Source organism: Manacus vitellinus, unplaced genomic scaffold, assembly GCF_001715985.3.
Source record: "Manacus vitellinus isolate BGI_N305 unplaced genomic scaffold, ASM171598v3 scaffold_5_pilon, whole genome shotgun sequence".
Lineage (NCBI taxonomy): Eukaryota > Metazoa > Chordata > Aves > Passeriformes > Pipridae > Manacus > Manacus vitellinus.
In genome coordinates this window covers 20709867-20730189 of record NW_021940682.1, presented here as the reverse complement: position 1 = coordinate 20730189, position 20323 = coordinate 20709867, and the positions used below count along the sequence as shown (strand labels likewise).

At 35.7% G+C, this 20323-nt stretch overlaps 1 protein-coding gene across 6 annotated transcripts in view; it reads left to right on the top strand.

The window, feature by feature from the left end:
* The first annotated feature begins 128 nt into the window (after positions 1 to 128).
* The window catches only part of APAF1 (apoptotic peptidase activating factor 1), a 32943-nt gene continuing 12748 nt past the window's right edge, over positions 129 to 20323 (top strand). For 4 of the 6 annotated variants that reach the window (XM_018080696.2, XM_018080697.2, XM_018080695.2 and 1 more), the window contains exons 1-17: positions 129 to 266; positions 560 to 749; positions 1394 to 1591; positions 2596 to 2779; positions 5815 to 5927; positions 6439 to 6570; positions 6969 to 7207; positions 7735 to 7902; positions 8739 to 8870; positions 11239 to 11352; positions 11966 to 12144; positions 13303 to 13429; positions 15396 to 15521; positions 16149 to 16280; positions 18469 to 18594; positions 19642 to 19803; positions 20066 to 20194. In XM_018080696.2, coding sequence (XP_017936185.2) covers positions 129 to 266; positions 560 to 749; positions 1394 to 1591; positions 2596 to 2779; positions 5815 to 5927; positions 6439 to 6570; positions 6969 to 7207; positions 7735 to 7902; positions 8739 to 8870; positions 11239 to 11352; positions 11966 to 12144; positions 13303 to 13429; positions 15396 to 15521; positions 16149 to 16280; positions 18469 to 18594; positions 19642 to 19803; positions 20066 to 20194 — 2589 coding nt within the window. Of the gene's footprint in view, positions 267 to 559; positions 750 to 1393; positions 1592 to 2595; positions 2780 to 5814; positions 5928 to 6438; positions 6571 to 6968; positions 7208 to 7734; positions 7903 to 8738; positions 8871 to 11238; positions 11368 to 11965; positions 12145 to 13302; positions 13430 to 13912; positions 14050 to 15395; positions 15522 to 16148; positions 16281 to 18468; positions 18595 to 19641; positions 19804 to 20065; positions 20195 to 20323 lie in introns of those variants that run through there. The other 2 variants (XM_029963577.1, XM_018080699.2) reach the window with 2 other exon arrangements.

Genomic DNA, 20323 nt, shown 5'->3' with positions numbered 1-20323 from the left:
CACTACTCTTTTGGACTTTAAAACCAAAGTTCCTAAGCTATTTTAAAACTTCTTTCCTTATACTTGTAAATTATGTTCCCATTCTTACTTGACTTCTCCCCCCTCTCCCTTTTTCACACGGAAGGAACATGGATGTCAAGAGTAGAAATTATTTGCTTATGAATCGCCAAGCATTGGAAAAAGACATCAAGACTTCTTATATTATGGATCGTATGATTTCTGACGAAGTGCTAACATTACAGGAGGAAGAGAGAGTGAAACAGCAGGTAGAGTCATCTTTCACTGTTCTTTATCTTCCTAGTGTAGTCACATGCTTTACCATCCTTCTTAAAAATAGGAATTTCTGTCTATCTAATTCCTGGATTCATCAAATGAATCCAGCACACAGTTTTTATTGCACTTCATAAGGTCAAGTTAAGGGCTTGGTCAAGTTAAAGGCTGTTTCTCTAACTGTAAATAATCTATAATTGACAGAGTTTGACAGAGTGATAGATTAAATGACTTCTAAGGTCTCTTAGTTTTGTATAATACATCTTTTAATGTTTGGATTTTTTTCTAGAATACACAGAAGGAGCGAGCAGCCATGCTAATAAACATTATTCTTACAAAAGATAATAATTCATATAGATCCTTTTATAATGCACTGCTTCATGAAGGGTACAGAGATCTTGCTGCACTTCTTCAGGATGGCATCCCTGCTGTCTCATCTGGTAACAGAAAGAGTTCAATGGATGGAATGACTTCATATGGTCAGTGTAACTACAGCGATCCCTGTGCTTGAACATAAAGACAAGTTGCCTTGTGGAGTTTTGGAAATCTTACTCAGATAATAAAAGTTTACCAGTGTAATATGCTACTCCATATGGCCACAAAGTGGACAGATAAAGTGTACATTTTCTTTCCCGCTATGCTGTCTCAGCTTAAATCAGTGGAAGTCTTGCTTGGACCATGGTGCTGTGCTGTTAAGTGCCAAGTAAAAGCCTTACACAGCATCCTTTTTTTCTGCTGCATCCATAGGGTGGTAACTTTTTGCTGAGAAAGTGACTTGGTTGTTGGTGTAGTAATGTTGAGCTCCTGTGTTGGCCACAGTTTCCACTGGAGCTGTTAATTATCTTTTAACTTCTAGGGATTGATGTAACTAGCTTGCCTCATGTGGTCGTTAATTGGAGTACTGTTGTAGGTGGGGGGCTTTTAAGTAATTTATTTCTAAAGAGCAATTTTTTTTCAGTCTTTCATGTTGTGAGTCCAGCAGTTTTTAGAGCATTTTTATGGGACATGAGGTGGGGAGGGAGCCCACTAGTTATTTTGGGCGAGCAGTTGTTTGGTTGGGTTTGAAGAGGCATCGCATTTAGAATTCACTTTTTATTTTCATATTTCTTGTTTCTAACTTTAGTGAAGACAGTTCTCTGTGAAGGAGGCGTACCACAGAGACCAGTTGTGTTTGTCACTCGGCCGAAACTGGTAGATGCTATTAAAAAGAAGCTGTACTGCTTGGGAAGTGATCCAGGCTGGGTCACAGTTTATGGAATGGCAGGCTGTGGGAAGACTGTTTTAACAGCAGAAGCTTTAAGGGATCATCAACTCTTGGAAGGTACTTTTAGAAAAATATCTATATTTTAATAAAAATTACTGCAAGTATACACGTTTTGGACATATATGGTGCAATATCGTATGTCATCTTGAACATGATTCAGGTTTCTAAATTCCTTAGTTGCTTCTGGAATATTTGCTTACAACATACAAGTTTCATGACGGGTTAGTGCTCTGGGACCACTAAGTATTTTACTAGTTTATGGAAAAAGGTTTTGAATAACTTTTCACCTTAGAATCTGCTTTGGTTTATGATAGTAGATGCATCCTTAATTAACTTGAAATTTTTATTTCTGTTAATGAAAAATAATATATGTAGTTATATTCCTTTTGGGCATTGCTGATAAAGTCCTTAGACTCCTCTTTTAAAAAATCTTGCTCTGACTTTTGCATAAATTTTAACAATGGCAGGCATTTGTGGAATGCTTACAGTAGTATCACCTTAGCTTAAAGCAGATCATAAATGAAACTATTTAATGGTATTTTTCTTATTTTATTTATTTTTCCCTACATAGTACACTAGGAGGAGAAAGTAGGACTTGGACATTAAAAAAACATGATGTAGGGATAGATACCACAGCATCTGCTGCTACAGCTGACTCTTCTAGATGTCTTCTGATGACTGTTTTGGGATCATTTTTACATCCCAAACTCTGAACTTCTGCTGTAATACAGGGCTAAAAATATAAATACTAAGTTAGACTACAGAAGAGGTTGTTGAGGGACAGGCAGGAAGACATGTACAAAGGAGGGACAGCAGTATCAGTGGTGGTGTGAAATTTCTGTGGGAATTTACCCTACAGAACGTGTTCCTTTAAAAATAAACAATAGTAATCTTGTAGAATCATCCTTTGGTGTTAATACTAGAGTTGCAAGGATGGCTTGCAATAGACTTTAGAGGTTTATATTTTAATTAAAGTTGAATTCTCGATTGCTATTGTAAGCTGCTATTAAATATTTCTGATGTTAAATGTATAGCGCAATTAATATTGCTTTTCTTGTTAGATTACTTTCCAGGAGGAGTTCACTGGATCTCTGTTGGAAAACAAGACAAAGCAGGGCTCCTAATAAAACTTCAGAATCTCTGTAGTAGATTAGAACATGACTTGACGCTTTCACAAAGGTCACCACTTAACATTGAGGAGGCTAAAGATCGTCTTCGTTTGCTGATGTTGCGCAAATATCCCAGGTGATGTCAGTAAAATCAAACACTATTCTTTTAAAACTTTGCAGACTAACTTCGATCTAATAATCTAAGGTGTCTGTGTTGTAGTTACGTGTCTCTGTGATGTGTATTTTTTTTTTTTTAACCAACTTCCTAACTTAAACTAATTAGGCTTCTGCTAACAAAATACGTTAACCGACTGTGCAGGAGTCATATTTGCTTGAAAAAGTATTAGTTGTTGAATAATGAAAGTAGGGAACAAACCACTGGAAATAAGAATTGCTCTAACTTTCATTGTTCTCACTGTGTGCATATAGTGCTTTACTGATATGTGAGGATCATACAGCAGAAAAAAAGGATGTGTATCACTGCAGAAATATTTTCCTTTCCAGAACAGCTGATGTCTAAAAAGTGTTTGGCCTAGAGGTACTAAAGTGAAAGCAGGTTTTCATGATGTGATCACTTACCACTGAGAAAGCAGTTTCTTTCAAACTTCAGGGAAAGTGACCTGATTTAATTAAGCAACATCTCGGTCATTGCACAGCTTTTTTCATCTTTGAGCAATAGTTTTTTTTACTTTTGGGGATTTCATTAGTCTCTGGGAAAATCTGTACTAAAGTAAACAAGCCTGCACCTCAATGAGATATCTTGGGAATAATACTCCAATCTTGTATCTTTATAGATGACATAGAGTAGAATACTGGCATTTCTGTACAGAAAAAAAAAAAAAGCTTTTTCTTGTGAAGAAAAGATGTGAAAAATATCGCCAGGTCTTCCACAAGAAATCTTTCTTTTTTTTTTTCCTTGTGGAAATCTTATATGAAAAGTTCAAACTGCACTTTCAGCTGAAAGTAGACTTTTTCGTGAAATATGCAAAGTGGTTGTTTTCATTGACACATTTCCATTGTTATTTCTTGTTTATTAACAAACAAACCAAAACTCCTGAATACAGAAGAATTTGGATGTTTAATTTGTGCACAACATCACAGTGGGCATGGGAGGAAGTAGAAGGAAATGTACTGGGGAGTGAAGTTCATAAGGTGCAAGTGTGTTGAAAACCAGGCTTCACTCTTTCTGCATCTGGTGGAGGAGCTTGCTCTGCACTGGAATTCTCTTCGGTGACAAAAAGTCACTTTAACTATTTCTGGATTCAAATAGTCAACCCAGGATATCTCTTGGGAATAAAGTACTAGGCAAAGGATTCACATTGTGAATCCATTATGTTTCTTGGGATTAAAGAATTAGTCAAATGAAGAAATTGAAACTATGATATACTTTAAAGTAAGAAATTACAGAATTTAATCTCCTGTCATTATTGCCACAGGGGTTTGTGTTTGTCTGCTTAGGGTGTTTTTTTTGTTTGCTTTGGTTTTTCTTTGTTTATTTTCTTTTTTTAAATAATCCTAATTAGGATTTAAGACTTGTTGGTGTGGTTGGAGGAGAAAATCACTGGTGCCAAAATACTGGGAGGACTTTGAAGTGTTCAGATTAATTAAAAACATAAAATCAGACCAGCATGAAATTCATGCCACCCAGCATATTTTCAAGTGTGAAAGTGCTGCAAAATGAGTCATTTATGGCTGTGACGGTATTCTTTGATTTATCAAAAGGATATTAATAGTGGAGTTGTATAAAAATGAGATGGGGTATCCAAGACTTAAATGCAACTTTCAAAATGGGGTATGATGTGTATGCATTTCTCTAAGAAAGATCAGATCCTCATTTATAAGCTTCGATGGCACAAGCACCATTTAGCTGAACAAAAATGCGGAAGTCTTGGCACGCTTCAGTGGGAATTGGACAACTTAACCAATAACTAGTGTAGCAGAAAATTCCAGAAAAAAAAAGGCAGTAAGTATAAACAATTTGTAAGATTAGGTTTCAATAATTAACCTCACTGAGTGCAAATAACTGGCATTTCTTTTCATACGTCTACTTTTGACTTTTTGCTCTCTTGGAACAAACCTTTTAAAATCAACTTTCAGTAACTTCTTTGTCATATATAGGTGGGTGTAGGGAAATCTACTATAAATTATTTTGGTGAAATTCGATGTATTAACCTGCAAATGTGGCTAGCCAGAGGATTTGAATGTGTAGTCACTAAAAAATGTTGTTTCTGTAAAAATAACCTCATCATCCAAGACAATTCCTTCACAAGAGGTTCTTTCCAAAGATACAAGAATAAAACTAAAAACTCTTCAGTCAAAAGGAAACTGAAATGCCTTCTCCCACAAAACTTATCACTAGCCTGTGTCAAGCAGAGTTGTTATCTAGTCGTGTACAACTCTTTTCTGCCTGGTGACTTGAAAAACAGAGTAAATATTTCTATTTTTCCTGGCATCTCTTAATGGAAATATTTCTCAAAACTTTATTGTTCGCACTTCAGTTGTAACTATAGAATAATAAATGGTAAAAACTTACTTTTTTGAGATACCTGCATTCAACTTCTTGCACAGTGCTTAATCACAGAATCATCAAGGTTAAGAGACACCTTCAATATCATCTAATCCAACCATCAACCTGGCATCACTATAATGACCCGTAAACCTTATCCCCAGGTGCCACATTCAGATGCTTCTTGAACACTTTCGGAGACAATAACTCCACCACTTCCTTGGGCAACTTATTCCAATGCCTAACCAGCCTTTCAGTGAATTTTTTTTTTCTAATATCTAATCTGAACCTCCCCTAGTGCAATAGAAGGCCATTTCCTCTTGTCTTTCCACTTGAGGCAAGGAGAAGAGGCTGACTCCTACCTCACAAAAACCTCCTTTTAGGTTATAGAGAGCAATAAGGTTTCCCCCTGAGCCTCCTTTTCTCCAAACTAAACAACCCCAGTTCCTTCAACTGCTCCTCATAGGACTTATTTTTTAGGCCCTTTACCGGCTTCATTACCCTCCTCTGGACATGCTCTGAAGATATTTTATGTATTAATGTAAAAAAAACTTGTGCAGTGATACATTGTAAATTCTGAAAATGTTCTTTCATTACTAAAATGCAATATTTTATTTTAGCACTAGTAGTTGATATGAAATCTGCAATATTTCTTCTTGCACTAGATCTCTTTTGGTCCTGGATGACATTTGGGATTCCTGGGTACTAAAAGCATTCGATAATCAATGTCAGGTTCTTATCACCAGCAGGGACAGGAGCGTAACAGATGCTGTGGCTGGTAAGGAACAGTTTTCTCTTCTGCACCACAGATTTTGTGTATATGTGTGTATACAATTTGTTCTTATGAACTTCTAAAAGAATCTAATAGAATCTCTGTTGGTCAGTTTGTGGTGAAGTTTTAGAATTCTGCTCTGTAAGACTTTATACTGTTTGTGAAGTAAGACTTACATGTTATCCTGAAAGTTAAATGTTTGCATTGAAGAGTACAGTGATTCTCAACAGGATAAATTAACCTCTGTGACAATGACGTTGTTAACCTGATTATCTCTACACTGTTGAGTAGTCACTGCCCATAAGGCATTTGTAATTATTATAGTCTTTTTTTGTTTTGCTGATGCAAACTGATTCTGATAAGTAGAATTTATACTCTTCTTAGTGTTAAGCCTATAAAATACTATGCAAAAAATCATGAACCAGGTCCTTTGCTCCCAGTTTTACTTGGAAAATTCCTTCAATTTCCATGGGATTTTTTACATTCTTTTAACTTTTTTCCATGTTTCTGTGTTTAGGCAATAAATTTGAGGTTCACGTGGAGAGTGGACTAGCACATGAGAAAGGACTGGAGATTTTATCCCTATTTGTGAATATGAAAATATCAGAACTGCCAGAACAAGCTAACTCCCTTGTAAGAGAATGCAAAGGTATACTGGTCGCTCTTCAACATATCATTTATCACTGAATGGATTTTTTTTTCTAGATTTAGACTTACAAACAGAAGAGGGAACATCCTTTAATATTGTATACCTTAAGTAAAACATAAGTGCTTGTCAAATGTTTTTTGGGTTTTTTTTTAAGCAAAATAGGATTGTCCCATGTTGATTTTCAATTATTTTTCTTCAGCGTATTTTCCTCGTGCGCTACAATTGCACTTAACTTTCGTGAGTTTGCAGATGTCTACATGGATTACACGTTTTGTTTGTCCTCCACTACTCAAGAATTTGATCGATGTGTTGGGAAAATTACCTGATTTACTCAATGACTTGACTGTCAGCTCGTGTTCCTTGAAAAACTCTAAAATTGATTTAATCTTTTCCTTCAGGTTCTCCTCTTGTGATATCCTTGATAGGTGCATTATTACGAGACTTCCCTAGTCGTTGGGAATACTATCTCAGACAGCTGCAGAATAAGCAGTTTAAAAGAATAAGAAAATCTTCTTCTTATGATTACGAAGCCCTTGATGAAGCAATGTCCATAAGTGTTGAGCAACTAAATGACAATTACAAAGACTACTATAGAGACCTCTCTATTCTCCCAAAAGATGTTAAAGTACCTACTAAGGTAATAATAGCAGAAATCTTGTCAGTTTTAGTGAGATACAAGCAACAACTTTAAAGAATTCATAAAATTTACAATTGTCATGTGTAACTTGTGCTGTGTGTAGCTTAATAGTAATTGCTAGATTAGGTAGATTTGGTCCATTACTGTATCATGACTTGTATTGTTAGTAGTGAAACTAAAAAAATCATAACTGAATAAATGTATTCATAATGTTTAATGAGCATTCCGCATATGGCTCTTTAAGTAGATTTAAAAACTGTTAAGTGAAATTTGTCTCCTTTAAGAAAAAGATATGATCACCATAAATCAGCGCAAATAGACAAAAGACAGGATAACTTGTAGTATCTGTCCTGTGGTTTGGTATGAAAGAATTGGTGATTTATTGAATTGATTACTATTTGTAATATGTCTATATTTGTTAGTATACACTTTTTTGTCAGTTAATTGGTAGCCTTTTATGATATTCATAAGTCATATTATGACTTAGTTCTCATTCTTTTCTCTGTTACTGTGTTAATATGTTTTAGGTTCTCTGTATTCTTTGGGATATGGAAACTGAAGAAGTTGAAGATATACTGCAGGAATTTGTTAACAAATCACTCTTGTTCTGTGATCGTAATGGGAAGTCATTCCATTATTATTTACACGATCTTCAACTTGACTTTCTCACAGAGAAGAATCGCAACCAACTTCAGGTAGCATATTGATGAATCTGCTTACTTTTAACTTTACTCTTCAAAGCTGAGTACTCTTCAGAAAATGTTGTGTTGTTAAATGATATCCTGAGTAGTTTCATAGAATAGTCCGTGATGCAGTTCAGCTTAATGCTGATTAATTACAAATACTTATTTTCAGCTTGAAACTATGGAATGATTTCATGATGGTTCCATTTGGACCTAGGAGACTAAACTGAGAGAAGACTATATCCATTATTTCTCTATCAGATGATTCCAGCAGGAGATGTAATGTGCCACTGCTGATTCCAAAGGCATAAAGACCCTACCAGAATAGGAGGTTCTTTCTTTAATGCAGAAAAGTGCTTTTTTACTTCCTTTTTTCAATTTAAGGCAATACCTGCAGGGAGAGGACATAGAAATTGGGACCAGAAAATTTCGGTTCCGAAGGACAAGGCAGAAAGAGTAGATATGAAGAAAAAGCAAGTTTTTAGCCTTGCTTCAGAGCGACGTATATAAGGGTCCTTTTTTGTTGGCTACCCACATTTAATGTGAAGAGAGATTTGATAGCTATTATCAATCTGAGAAGGAAGGTTAACAGCTTTCTTTTCTGCCTTTTAATATCCAGAGAATGTTTCTGGAGAAGTCTTAAGGAGTAAATTAGGTAGGGTCTACAATTTGGAAAGGTAAGCTTTTTTTATTTCATTTCTTGACATATTGTGATTGAGAAATGATATTATTATTCCTTAATACTATTTAAAATATAATCTTAATAATACTTATAATTCCTCAATACTGAAACTAACCCATACGTTGGTATTGATTTAACTGAAACTGTGTTTTTCTTCACATTACAGGAGCTACATAGAAACATAGTAAATCAGTACAAGAAATATTACAAACTGAAGATACCTGTTCCATCCCAAGAGGACTGCATGTACTGGTATAACTTCCTAGCATATCACATGGCTGGTGCCAACATGCAGCAGGTGGGTTCTGTCAAGTGTCCTCTGTTTCCCTTTTTAACCCACTCTTACCTCTGCTTTTCCCTCTAGGCCTTTTCCCACTTCAGCCTCTCTTCCCTTAGGCCTTTGTGCATCTAGATGAACACAGCATAGAGTCTTTAGGAGACCTACTGATAATCACTGTCCATTACAAAACCTGTTTTATTTCTACCCTTTGTATCTTGTCTTTTCGTTTGAGAAGATTTCTTATTTTATATATTAATAACTTGTATTTTCTTTTTCCTATTTTAAGAAGCTTTGATAAGAGATCTTCTCTAAACTTTTTTGAAAACCTAAGCTCGCTTTATTGTATGACAATACAAGTAAATTGATTCAGTCAGAGAATTTTATCAATTAGTTACCTTTTTCTTCAGAAGTCTTGTTAGTTTTTTTCCTCTTACGTCATGTGGATTTGCATGTAAAAATTCATTAGCTGATTTCAATAGCCAAAAAACAATGCATCAAGAAGTAGATGGGCAAATCTCTTGTTCCCAGGATTGCCTTGGCACCTTTAAAAAACTTTGTCATTTTGCTACCTACTGTACTGTAGATATTCAGCTAGAATAAGATGCGAATCATGCAGAAGTATTAAAAATTCAGTAGTCTCACTTGAATTTGAGTCTCAAATGCATTGAATAGCATTTGATACTGGTTGCTGATTGCTTTATTTTACATGTACTCAAACCTTTTTAGTTGAACTTCTTTCGAGATGGTTCATCTGGCTCATCATATAATACGCTTTGTGGATTTATATCTTACTAGAACCTTCATAATTAGTGTGGGCTACAAATCTTGTTTTTCTGGATCATATTTATTAAATTATCTTAATTTCTTTAACTTCAGTGTGTTTTAAAAATGTTTTTATTAGCAGCCTTTCTACATTTTGTAGAATTAGCTTCTCAGAGTTCTTTAGCCTGGCTCATTATGACTGTATGCTTCCTAGAGTTTGCATTCTATGTACCGCTTATTTCTCATTATTTAGGCATGATTTCAATTTGTTGGGAGGCTAATAAAACTGGGAGGTATTCTTTTCCTTTGTTTAACCATGATAATATTTTAATCCTTGTGGTATTTACTGTCTTTAAATTGAAATATACTTAGAGCCTGTGCAGTGTTGTCTCTAAGCAGTTTTTCTGATTCAAACAAGTATTTTTTTTTAAAAGAAAGACTTTTTTAAGTACATTAATAGCAAGAGGAGGTCTAAAGGAAACATTGGGCCAATACTTGTTGAAGATGGTCATCTAACTAATAGGGATAAAGTGTAAGCATTCAATATTGGGGTTTTTTTGCCTCAATCTTTAACAATACTGACAGACTTTGGGCTGCCCAGCCCCCTGGATTGGAGGAACATGAGTCTGGGTACAGTGACTTTTCGTTTGTGGACACCGAGGTTGTAAGTGACTGGCTGTATCAGCTGAATATTCACAAGTCCATAGTGCCTGATCTGATACAACCAAGAGCACAAAGGATGTTATGGCAAGACTCCTCCTGATCATCTGCCAATGGTTTTATGAGTCTGGGGAGGTCCCAGTCTGAGGGGGCAACCTTGCTGCTCTCAACAGCTTCCTGAGCAGGGGAAGTGCAGAGGGAGGTTCTGAACTCTTACTCTCTGGTACCCAGTGATAGGAACTGAGGGAATGGTGCAAAGCTGCACCCGGAGAGGGTTAGACTGGACATTAGGAAGCATTTCTTTACCAAGAGGGTGGTCAAATACTGGAACAGGCTTCCTAAAGAGGTGGGCAATGCCCCAGGCCTGTCAGTGTTTGAGTCATTTGGACAATGCCCGTAATAACATGCTTTAGCTATCAGTCAGGTAGTTAGACTAGATGATCATAGTAAGTCCCTGCCGACTGAAATTTTCTATTCTATTCTAATAATTCCATTTGCAGTTTCAAATCACCTTTTTAAGTAGTCTTCTCATTTTTTAGTGAAATGCAGCTATAACAGATTTTTTGCTTTTGTTCAAATTCAACTTCTCTTAGGAAGATCAACAATGACTATTAACAATGATCTTTACTAGACTGGACTAGAAGAAACTTTTTCAGAGTTGTATCTTAAACCAGGTTTTGTGTGCTACAAGTCAAGAATTGCTTTGTACTCCCATTCCTTCTCTGAGTAGCTGTATCAAAGAGCGATCCTTTGCACTAAAATAACAAACTTAGTCTTCTATAACCCAGAATTTTCATATCTTATTAATTAAGATGCAGGAAACAGGGAATTGCTTGTTTTCAACTAGAGGCAGTTATACCAGAGCATATTAAATACCTCATGTATTTCCTGTCCTTTTCTTTTTCCCTTAGGTAGATTCTATTGTGAAACTTATGTTCTGAACTTAAATTTATATTTCTTGTAGGAGCTCCGTGATCTTATGTTTTCTTTAGATTGGATTAAAGCTAAAACAGAATTAGTAGGGCCTGCTCATCTGATTCATGAATATGTAGAATATAGTTCAATCCTGGATCAAAAGGTATGATACTAAAAGGTAAATGATCAGTCTGTTCCAAATATATTTCTCTATTTTGTAATTCTATTTTGTTGGATGTATGTATATATGGCAGGTGTATAGAAAGCTTAAAAAACTCAAGCACAAAACCAATACTAAATTAAATTTTAAATTAACTTGGAGAATTAAATTAAATTAACTTGGAGAAGATAAAAAAGAAGGAAACTTTCAGTTTCAGTTTTAACTTCAGTGTGTAAGTGATTGGCCATGGAACTCAGTAACCAAAATGATCAATACCTAATGGTGGGTACATTAGGTACTCTGCTTTTGAGGAGGTGTAGAATTATGTTAGCCACTTGGAATAGTCTTTGTGATATTTCACACTGACTGCTTCTTGAATAAATTGTTGTTGCCAATATTCTTTATTTGAAAAATAAGGAGATTATGCTTTCCTGAGTAGGATAATGAAATATTTCAGTCTATTGTATGTACTTGCTAATAGAACTAAATATAAAAATAGAGCTAAGTGCTTCTGTGAGAGTATTTACTGTGTAGAAATTTAAAAAGACAAAGGGCACTTAGGGAATAAATACTAAGATAAATCTATGTTATCAAATATTATCTGCTCTGTACTTAGGATAGCACAGTTCGTGAGAACTTCCAGGAATTTCTCTCTTTAAATGGGCACCTTCTTGGACGACAACCATTTCCTGACATTATACAACTGGGTCTTTGCCAACCAGAGACATCAGAGGTATATCAACAAGCCAAGCTCCATGCTCAAAGAGAAACAGGAACTTTTTATTTGGAGTGGATGTAAGTAGATGCAGTCCATCTGCTATGCTGATCCCTTGATCCAAGGAAATCATTTGATGTACAACTAAATACAACATATGGCTAATAAAAGGACCTTTGTAACAACTGATAAGGTTTTTTTCTGGGGAAAGAAAATGAAATAATTTTCAAGAACCCTGGATATGTAGGGCCACAAATTAGTAATAATTACACAGAAATAAATATAGTAATATATTTACATCTGAATTCGATTATTGTTCTTTTAAATAACTATACAAAGATGAAAACATGATACTTTGAAACTTCTTTAAATGCTTTTTTTAAAAGTTAGAATTGTAGTGCAAGTGTTGGGTATGTTACAGTATGTTTTTAGGTTTCATAATAAAATGTACAGCTTAAGAAAGGAGAACATTTGTGCTAACTTGCAAAGTTTTTGAAAATAGTGAGGTGGGAAATACTTTATAATCTCTACGCAATCTTGAAATTTCCCCTATTTAAGTAATTCTTTGCTGTTATTGTGTTTTTGGAAGTTGTTTAAGGAGAAAATATACATATCTAAACATTTTACCAGCATTGTCCAATAGTCATCTGACCATGTAACTCTCTTAGATTCTTCTGTTTGATGTTTCTGTTCTGATATTTGTAGTACTTGGTGGTCACAAAACAGAGTGACTCTGTATCAAGCAATTATAGTAATAGCCCAGCAGGTTAGTCTTTTCTTTGAATGCTTGGTTATTTAATTTAGCACAGCTAGCAGAATTCTAAGAAAACTGCTTGGAAGATGCACAGTTCAGAAGAACCGATCCCCAGTCAGTTTAAGGTTTTCACCTTGGATATGGGAGACATGCTGAACATGACTGAAATCAACAGAATAGAGATAGATGTTTTGGTCATTCATCACCAAAAGTCATCTTATTACAGTGACAGCTTTCTGTATTAAGACCTAGCTAAACAGGATGATTATGATAAAAAACTCTGAGTGTTGGAATTTATTTTTCCCTTATTACTTCAGCATGAAAGCTGAGAGGTAAGATAGAGTGCGTTGGTTGGTTGGTTGGTTGTGATAAAGCTTGGCTGCTCAAGATATGTGGAAAAGTGTTAATCGTTTTAGAGAGGATTTTGAATAGTACAAAGGCACTAGAAATCCTACTCATCTAAATCAATTGTCTCACCCTGTAGGAATAAAAAATCCTTGAAAAACCTCTACCGTCTCGTTGTTCGTCCACATAGAGATGCAGTTTACCATGCCTGCTTTTCTAAGGATAGACAAAGAATAGCATCATGTGGAGCAGATAAAACACTTCAGGTAAGATACCTATGCATGAGTGAAAAGAGATGCTGTGTACCATATTGATAACATTTGTTAACAGTCCTGTTGCTTTTTTTTTTTTTTGATGTTATGTGGAAATATTTGGATCTGGACCATAATTGGAGACAAATGATTGAAAAGGATATATTATTGCATAAACATCAAGTTGCATGTTTGGAAGAGTAAGCATTATCTTCTAGTTCAAAAGCCAAACGGTGTGATTTTAGGGTTTATACCCTTACTACTTTAATACATGAATGTGATATGCCTTTTAATGATATGGAAAAACTCACAGCCTAAGTAATGCACCCCAGCTTGTTTAATATTTGCTTGCAAAAAGTCTTATTTCCAGTCACAGTAGACCTTCTACAGTACTGAGAAGCAGTAAGATATTTTAGTTACAGTTTTACTGTTTATATAAGATGGTAATGGACATTATGCCTCTTTGGTGCTTAATTAATAAAATGTCTTATGCAAAAGAAATATATCTGTGGAGAAAACCCCTGAAGTTGAAGACAGTATTAGATTGGAAACGGGCCCAAAGTGCTTAGGAAGCAGATTAGAGGAGACAGAGAGGAAAGTGACTAATATAAATTTGCCAGCAGTCTGCCTGCAGGGGAGTCAGCCAGCTCTCGAGAGAACTAGCAATCAGCCAGCCAGTAACCTGGTAAAGTATCCATATTCCAGACAGCTAAAGGTAAGGGAAAAGAACAACTTCTCTGCAAACCTTCGGTATTGTTTTGGATGCTTGAGAAGTTGAATACTAAAGCAGTAATATCACTGGTGCTTAGTTGCTGTTCATTTGGCTATTTAGTGTGTTGTTATTGGTCCTTTTAATTTCTTTATTTTATTTGCTGGCTTCTACAGTATTATGATCATGGCATCCACTTAAGGAGATGTCTGGCGAATGTACTCATGCTGTGCTGAAGTTGCTGTGCTGAAGTTACTGTGCTGGGCTTCTGTACTTAATAGCCTCATTATTGACACTGCAGATTGCTTATTTTTATCTTCATTTTCTACCCAAAAACCCCCTGTGGATTGTGATTGCATTTAAACTAAACTCTTGTTGAAGAAGTAATAGGAAAATTGGTGATAATCCTTTTTTCATTGTTTAACTTCGAACTTATTCACGTTTTTTCTAATCATGGCCTAAGCTTTTCAGTTTTCAAAGCTACTTAAACAATTGCTAGATTAAGAGCAGATATCCTGCAGAACTTATTGTGAATGTAGATTTCCTGTTACTTCAGTATTTATGTTCTTATTTGAACAAATACGAACCGTTTCATTGTCATTTACATACCCGTTCAATAAGAAAGTAAAGGAAAAAACAGGGATTTCACAATTGTAGTATCCTGAACAGTGCTGTAAAGAACACCTTGTGATTTGTTTTAATAATTAAGAATACTTAACCTAAGATGGAAAGGGAGGACGTGATTTTCCCCCTGGCCCACCCCACATTGTAAATCCCAGAATTTGGGGAAATTGATTAGTATGTGACACTTTTCCCCAGCTGTCCTTTCATTTCCCTTATTTTTTTTTCCTCAAATTGTGAATTGCTGATGAAATTCATACTTTCCACAGAAGAACATCACATACATTTAAAACTGGAATTTTTAGTTTTAGGAATAATTTAGATTTTGTTAATAGATAGTGTTTTGCAGTTACTGTTAAGAAATACTGTGAAAGGACATGGCTCTGGGCTTAAAGAGTGAGGATAGAACGAAAATATTTTTAAATATCAGTTTTCACTACTTCTCTCCCTAACAATTTCTATCATCCTTGCAAAATTAAAACTCAAATATTTTTATAGTTATGTTACTGTCCCTGAAAATATGAATGCTTTCAAAAGTAAACCAATTTTTTGAAGAGTTTACATAAAGAGAGCTATTTGAGATAAAACTCCCTTATATTTGTGCTTTAAAATTATATGCAAGTTATAAGGTTTTATTGTTTCTTGTTATAGGTGTTTAAAGCAGAAAGTGGAGAGAGACTCCTGGAGATAAATGCCCATGATGATGAAATACTTTGTTGCGCTTTCTCTGCAGATGGTGAATTTGTAGCAACTTGTTCAAGTGATAAAAAAGTGAAGGTAAGGGAATGCGGAGCAGGCAATTTTTTTTTCAAACTAATAATTCTAATTTCTGTTTAACCAATTCAGACAGAGCAGATTCTTAAGACTGAAGGTGTTTTAAACTGTCTTAAATCTTACATGGATAATTCAGTACTTGACAAACAGAAAAGTCCCACTTGTTACATATGCAAATGTAAAATAAATATGCTTAATGTTACCATCATACTTGCAGCTAGTACCACTTATTTTACTTGTATTATGAGATATAATTCTTTTTAACTAGAACATAATGTTTGAGTCCAATCTTATTCGTAACGTGAGATGAATCTGTCCATAATACCCTTTTTAATGTTTTTTCTGTTACCTGTGAAATATTTGGTATTTTTAATTCCTTTTTATTGTAGCCAAATCTTGGTGAAATTCCAGTATTTATCAGATTGTAGTCTGAATTATGACCTTTCCCCTCATAACTTCTTGTTTCTTTTTGCAGATGTATATTCTTTCTCTTTATCTTCAAAACATTTTTGAGGTGTTATTAAGAGTGTTTTAGGCCTTTATCTGTATTGAAGTACACTTTCCAGGTTTTTTTAAATTAATTACTTTAAATTTATGTAAAAGTCTTTTTCATCCTTCAATTCTGTCTAGATCTGGAATTCGAGAACAGGCCAGTGTAGGCGTGTGTACGAAGAACACTCAGAGCAGGTCAATTGCTGCCAGTTCAACAACAGAAGTGGTCAGTATCTTCTAGCCACCTGCTCAAATGACACTTTCATCAAAGTAAGTGGAAAAGGTTGAGATGATTCTCATGCTGCTTGTCATAACAGGATAATTACTGATGTATAAGTATATCCAAACACTGTAAATTAATGGGTTTTTTTAATGAGCCTGGTAGAAGAGAAATGGCAACTGATTAAGAGTACTGACTACAGCTCTGTAGTCAGATTTCAAAAAGGCAGAATAGGAGCAAAGGAGAATGGGCAAGTCCTCTGTTGGTAGGGTATGAAGGTGAGGGCTTTGGCAAGACAGAGGGTGGAATGGGAATGGGAGTGAAATACCTAATTAAAAACAATATAATTAAAAACGAAGGCAGAAATTTAAGTTGGGAAACATTAATAATGCAAAAAACTGGATGCTGAAAGATTAGATGGGGGAAAAAAGTGTTAAGTGTAGCAGGGGCATTTTTTGATTAAATTTACTGGGCATAGTACAGAGATGAACATGAAAGCCAGCAAAATAATAATCAGTGCAGAGTTTCGTCAAGTTAACTGTTGGTCTTCAGTGTCTGGACTGGGAGACAGTACGTATACACAGAAAGAGCAGAAGCTGGGCAATTTAAGTCTGCATCTGAGGGAAAGGGGAAACCAGAAGAATCAGTAAAATCTAGACACTGGCAAATAAGGAGTGCAATTTCACAGTACAAATAGGCAAATAATTTCATTAGCTGGCACCAGAGATGCCCTGGCAGTATATTCTTGCCTTTGAGGCAATGCATGTACTTACCTTGTTCTGCGGTTGTATGATTCATGGAGCCAGCTCTGTAAAACCCTCTGCTGGGATTGGTTTTCTGCCTTTTGGGTCCCTGTAGTGACACTATTACCTAGTCCCAATGCAAGAGAATTGTTGGAAGTAGATGGCAAGGCGGGAGATTTTCGGGGTGTGAGGGGGAAACAACTGTCACTTCCAGCTGTAACGTGCAGTTGTGAAGTCTCATCTGAAGAGTTCTTGCAAGACTTTGTGTCTGTGTGAACTGGAGGTCAAATACAGTTATGATCTGATGTCAAGGTGGAAAGAAGAGGCTTTTGTGCTGATCTCCTGAATGTCTCAGGAGATGCATTTACTGCCTGAGTCTGCCACCTTATAACAGGTAGATTTAGAAGGGACTTGTTTAGAATTACTATTTTTATAATGTTTATGTGGTTAAAATTTTAAAGAATTTGACACTTACATGAGTAACGAATAACAGATTTGAAGTATGCACAATAATTTTTAGAGAACACTGTGCAAGTGAACTGTTCTTGTTTTGAGCTCTTTCTTGAATGCTCAGTTGCATTCTTTTTTTCTTTTTCTTTTTTGATATAAATAGGAGAAAGGAAGTGTGGGCTATAGACTTGGAAATCAGTGCATGTGAGAAGGGTGGAGAGCAGAAGCCCTAAACAAAAAAAACATATAAAATTTTTTTAACTTTGTTAGTATGGATGCGACAAGTCTGATTTTCAGACTATTCAAGACTAACTTGAGTGATTTCACTTTTGTTAATATGCATAAGCTACATAATTATGAACTTCAGAGTTGAAAAGAGAAAGCTTTTTGCTCGGTCTGGAGAAGAGGAGACCAAGGGGAGACCTCATTGCAGTCTGCAGCTTCCTTGTGAGGGGAAGAGGAGGGGCAGGCATTGATCTCTTCTCTGTGGTGACCAGTGATAGGACCCAAGGGAATGACCTGAAGTTGTGTCAGGGGAGGTTTAGACTGGATATTGGAAAGAAGTTCTTCGCCCAGAGGGTGGTTGGGCACTGGAACAGGCTCCCCAGGGAAGTGATCACAGCACCAAGGCTGACTGAGTTCAAGAAGCATTTGGATGATACTCTTGGGCATATGGTGTGACTTTTGAGGGTGGTCCTGTGCAGGGCTAAGGATTGGACTTGATTATCCACGTGGGTCCCTTCCAACTCAGCATATTTTGCAACTTTGCACTGTTCAAGGGCCTTGTCTGCACTGTACAGTGCAGTTTTAACTAGATCTGTGTAATTCTGATGTTAATAGCTTTCATGCATGTTAGCAGATGGAGGTGAGCTGTGGGGTAGCCCGGGGCATAGCATTCGGTCCATGAGCATGTGGGTAAAACTAAGAAAAAAGAAATGAAATTGATGTTTTGATTGCCAGCATAGGATTTTGAGAAGAGCATGAACGATCTGTCTTTATGTAATTCATTAATATGATGATATTTACATGTTTATTTCTCTTGCAGCTTTGGGATGTGAATGAAAAGTATTGTAGAAATACGATGATAGGTCATGAAAATTCTGTCAGTCACTGTAGATTTTCACCAAATGATAAATACGTTGCTAGCTGCTCAACAGATGGAACAGTAAAGGTACACAGTGTATTTTTAAATCAACTGTTTGTTTTGATGATGGATGGGGGTATTTTTGTATAAAATGCAAAGAAAATTTTGTGTCTGCATGATAAGCTTTAATGAATCAAATCCTGAAAGAGTTGGTCCTATTTGTAATGCAGGATTTTTAAATGGCTTGTCCAGTACCAAGAAAAGAAAGTTGGCTGCCTGTAGTTTTGAAGAAATATTATGTAGCCTCATTTTGAATACTTTTCCCCCTAATGCACTTTATTAAGAAAGCTTGAGGGGAGAGTGAAAACTATTTTAATAGAAATAGTAGTAAGTTTTCAGATTAATTGAAAGTTCTGTCATCTCTGAAAATGATCAGGAGAGACATAGAAGTTAAAAGCAATTTCTATGTGCTGTTGTCATGTATGCACTAGAAGAGAACTGAACACAACTTATGTGTTTTTCTGAGAATGTATTATTGTTATTGCCTTTGGTTGCAACAGAACTGTGCTATTTCAGAACTGCAATTCTTAAAACACTGTTATGTTTCTGTGTAGTTGCTAAATCAGGAAAGGAGGATTGCTGTAGCTGTTGTTCAGAAGGAAAAGTGTGGTTGAAGGGGTCAGAAATATTCAGTAGATTTTTGGTAGGTTCTTCAGTGAAATTAAGGTGCAAAGCTAGATGTATACCAGATTTCTCATGGTGAGGGGACTGTTTATATAGAGTTGCAAGGCAGATATTATTTTTGGGTTTATTCTTTTGCTAAGTAGAAGTTGAGACAGCATTGTACCTGGAATAATATGATGGAAAAATCCAAGGAGAGGGTTCTGCTACAGCATAATCCTATTTTCTTTGTGGTTTGTTTGGGGTTTTTTTCTTCTTTTTTTGTCTAAACCACTTGGACTTGTGAATATTCTAATGCTATTTATTGACTGGGGAAAGTAACAAGGGGCTTTTCCTGTATAGTGTTCCCTGCCCCTCTCTTTTCCTAGAAGTGATTGTGAGTTAGCTCTCCCCTGTTGTATTCTGCACCTACATCAGTGAAAAGAGATTTCATTTATTTCCTGTTTATTGCAGCTTTGGGCAGCATGCTCAGGAAATGAACTGAAAAGTATTGAGATAAAAGATTTCTTCAAAAATGTAGATGAGCAACCAGATGACGTGGAGGTTTTAGTAAAATGTTGCTCTTGGTCCAGAAATGGTGACATGATTTTGGTAGTAGCCAAAAATAAGCTTTTGGTAAGTACCTTACTGTAATAATTATTTGGAGGTAGTATATTACAACAGTAATATACTGTTACTGATGAAATTCCAGGCTATTAAGGTGTTTCAGAGAGAGGGCGTGTGATTTCAAGTGTGTGTAAAAATATGTCGGCAACAAACTCGTGACTGAGATAAATACTTCCTAAATTCAAGAATGTACACTGTTGTGCATATAAGCTATTTGTTGATAGTGAAGTCATTCAGACTGGGTACCAACTATTTTACTATGTGTTCACAGCTTTTTGATACTGAAACATGTGATTTGTTAACGCAAGTCATCGTCAGTCATCACAGTACAATCCAATACTGTGACTTTTGTCCTGGTGATGAGTTAGTAGCAGTTGCTTTGTCTCACTGTTCTGTTGAGGTAAGCAATTGTCTTTGCTGCAGTATACAAGGAAAGACTACTTGTAATTTTAAAATGTTACATTTGTCTTAAGAGTTTTTTGTATGCAGAGATAAAACAAATGTAGGTACTTTAGCAGGCTTTCGATGT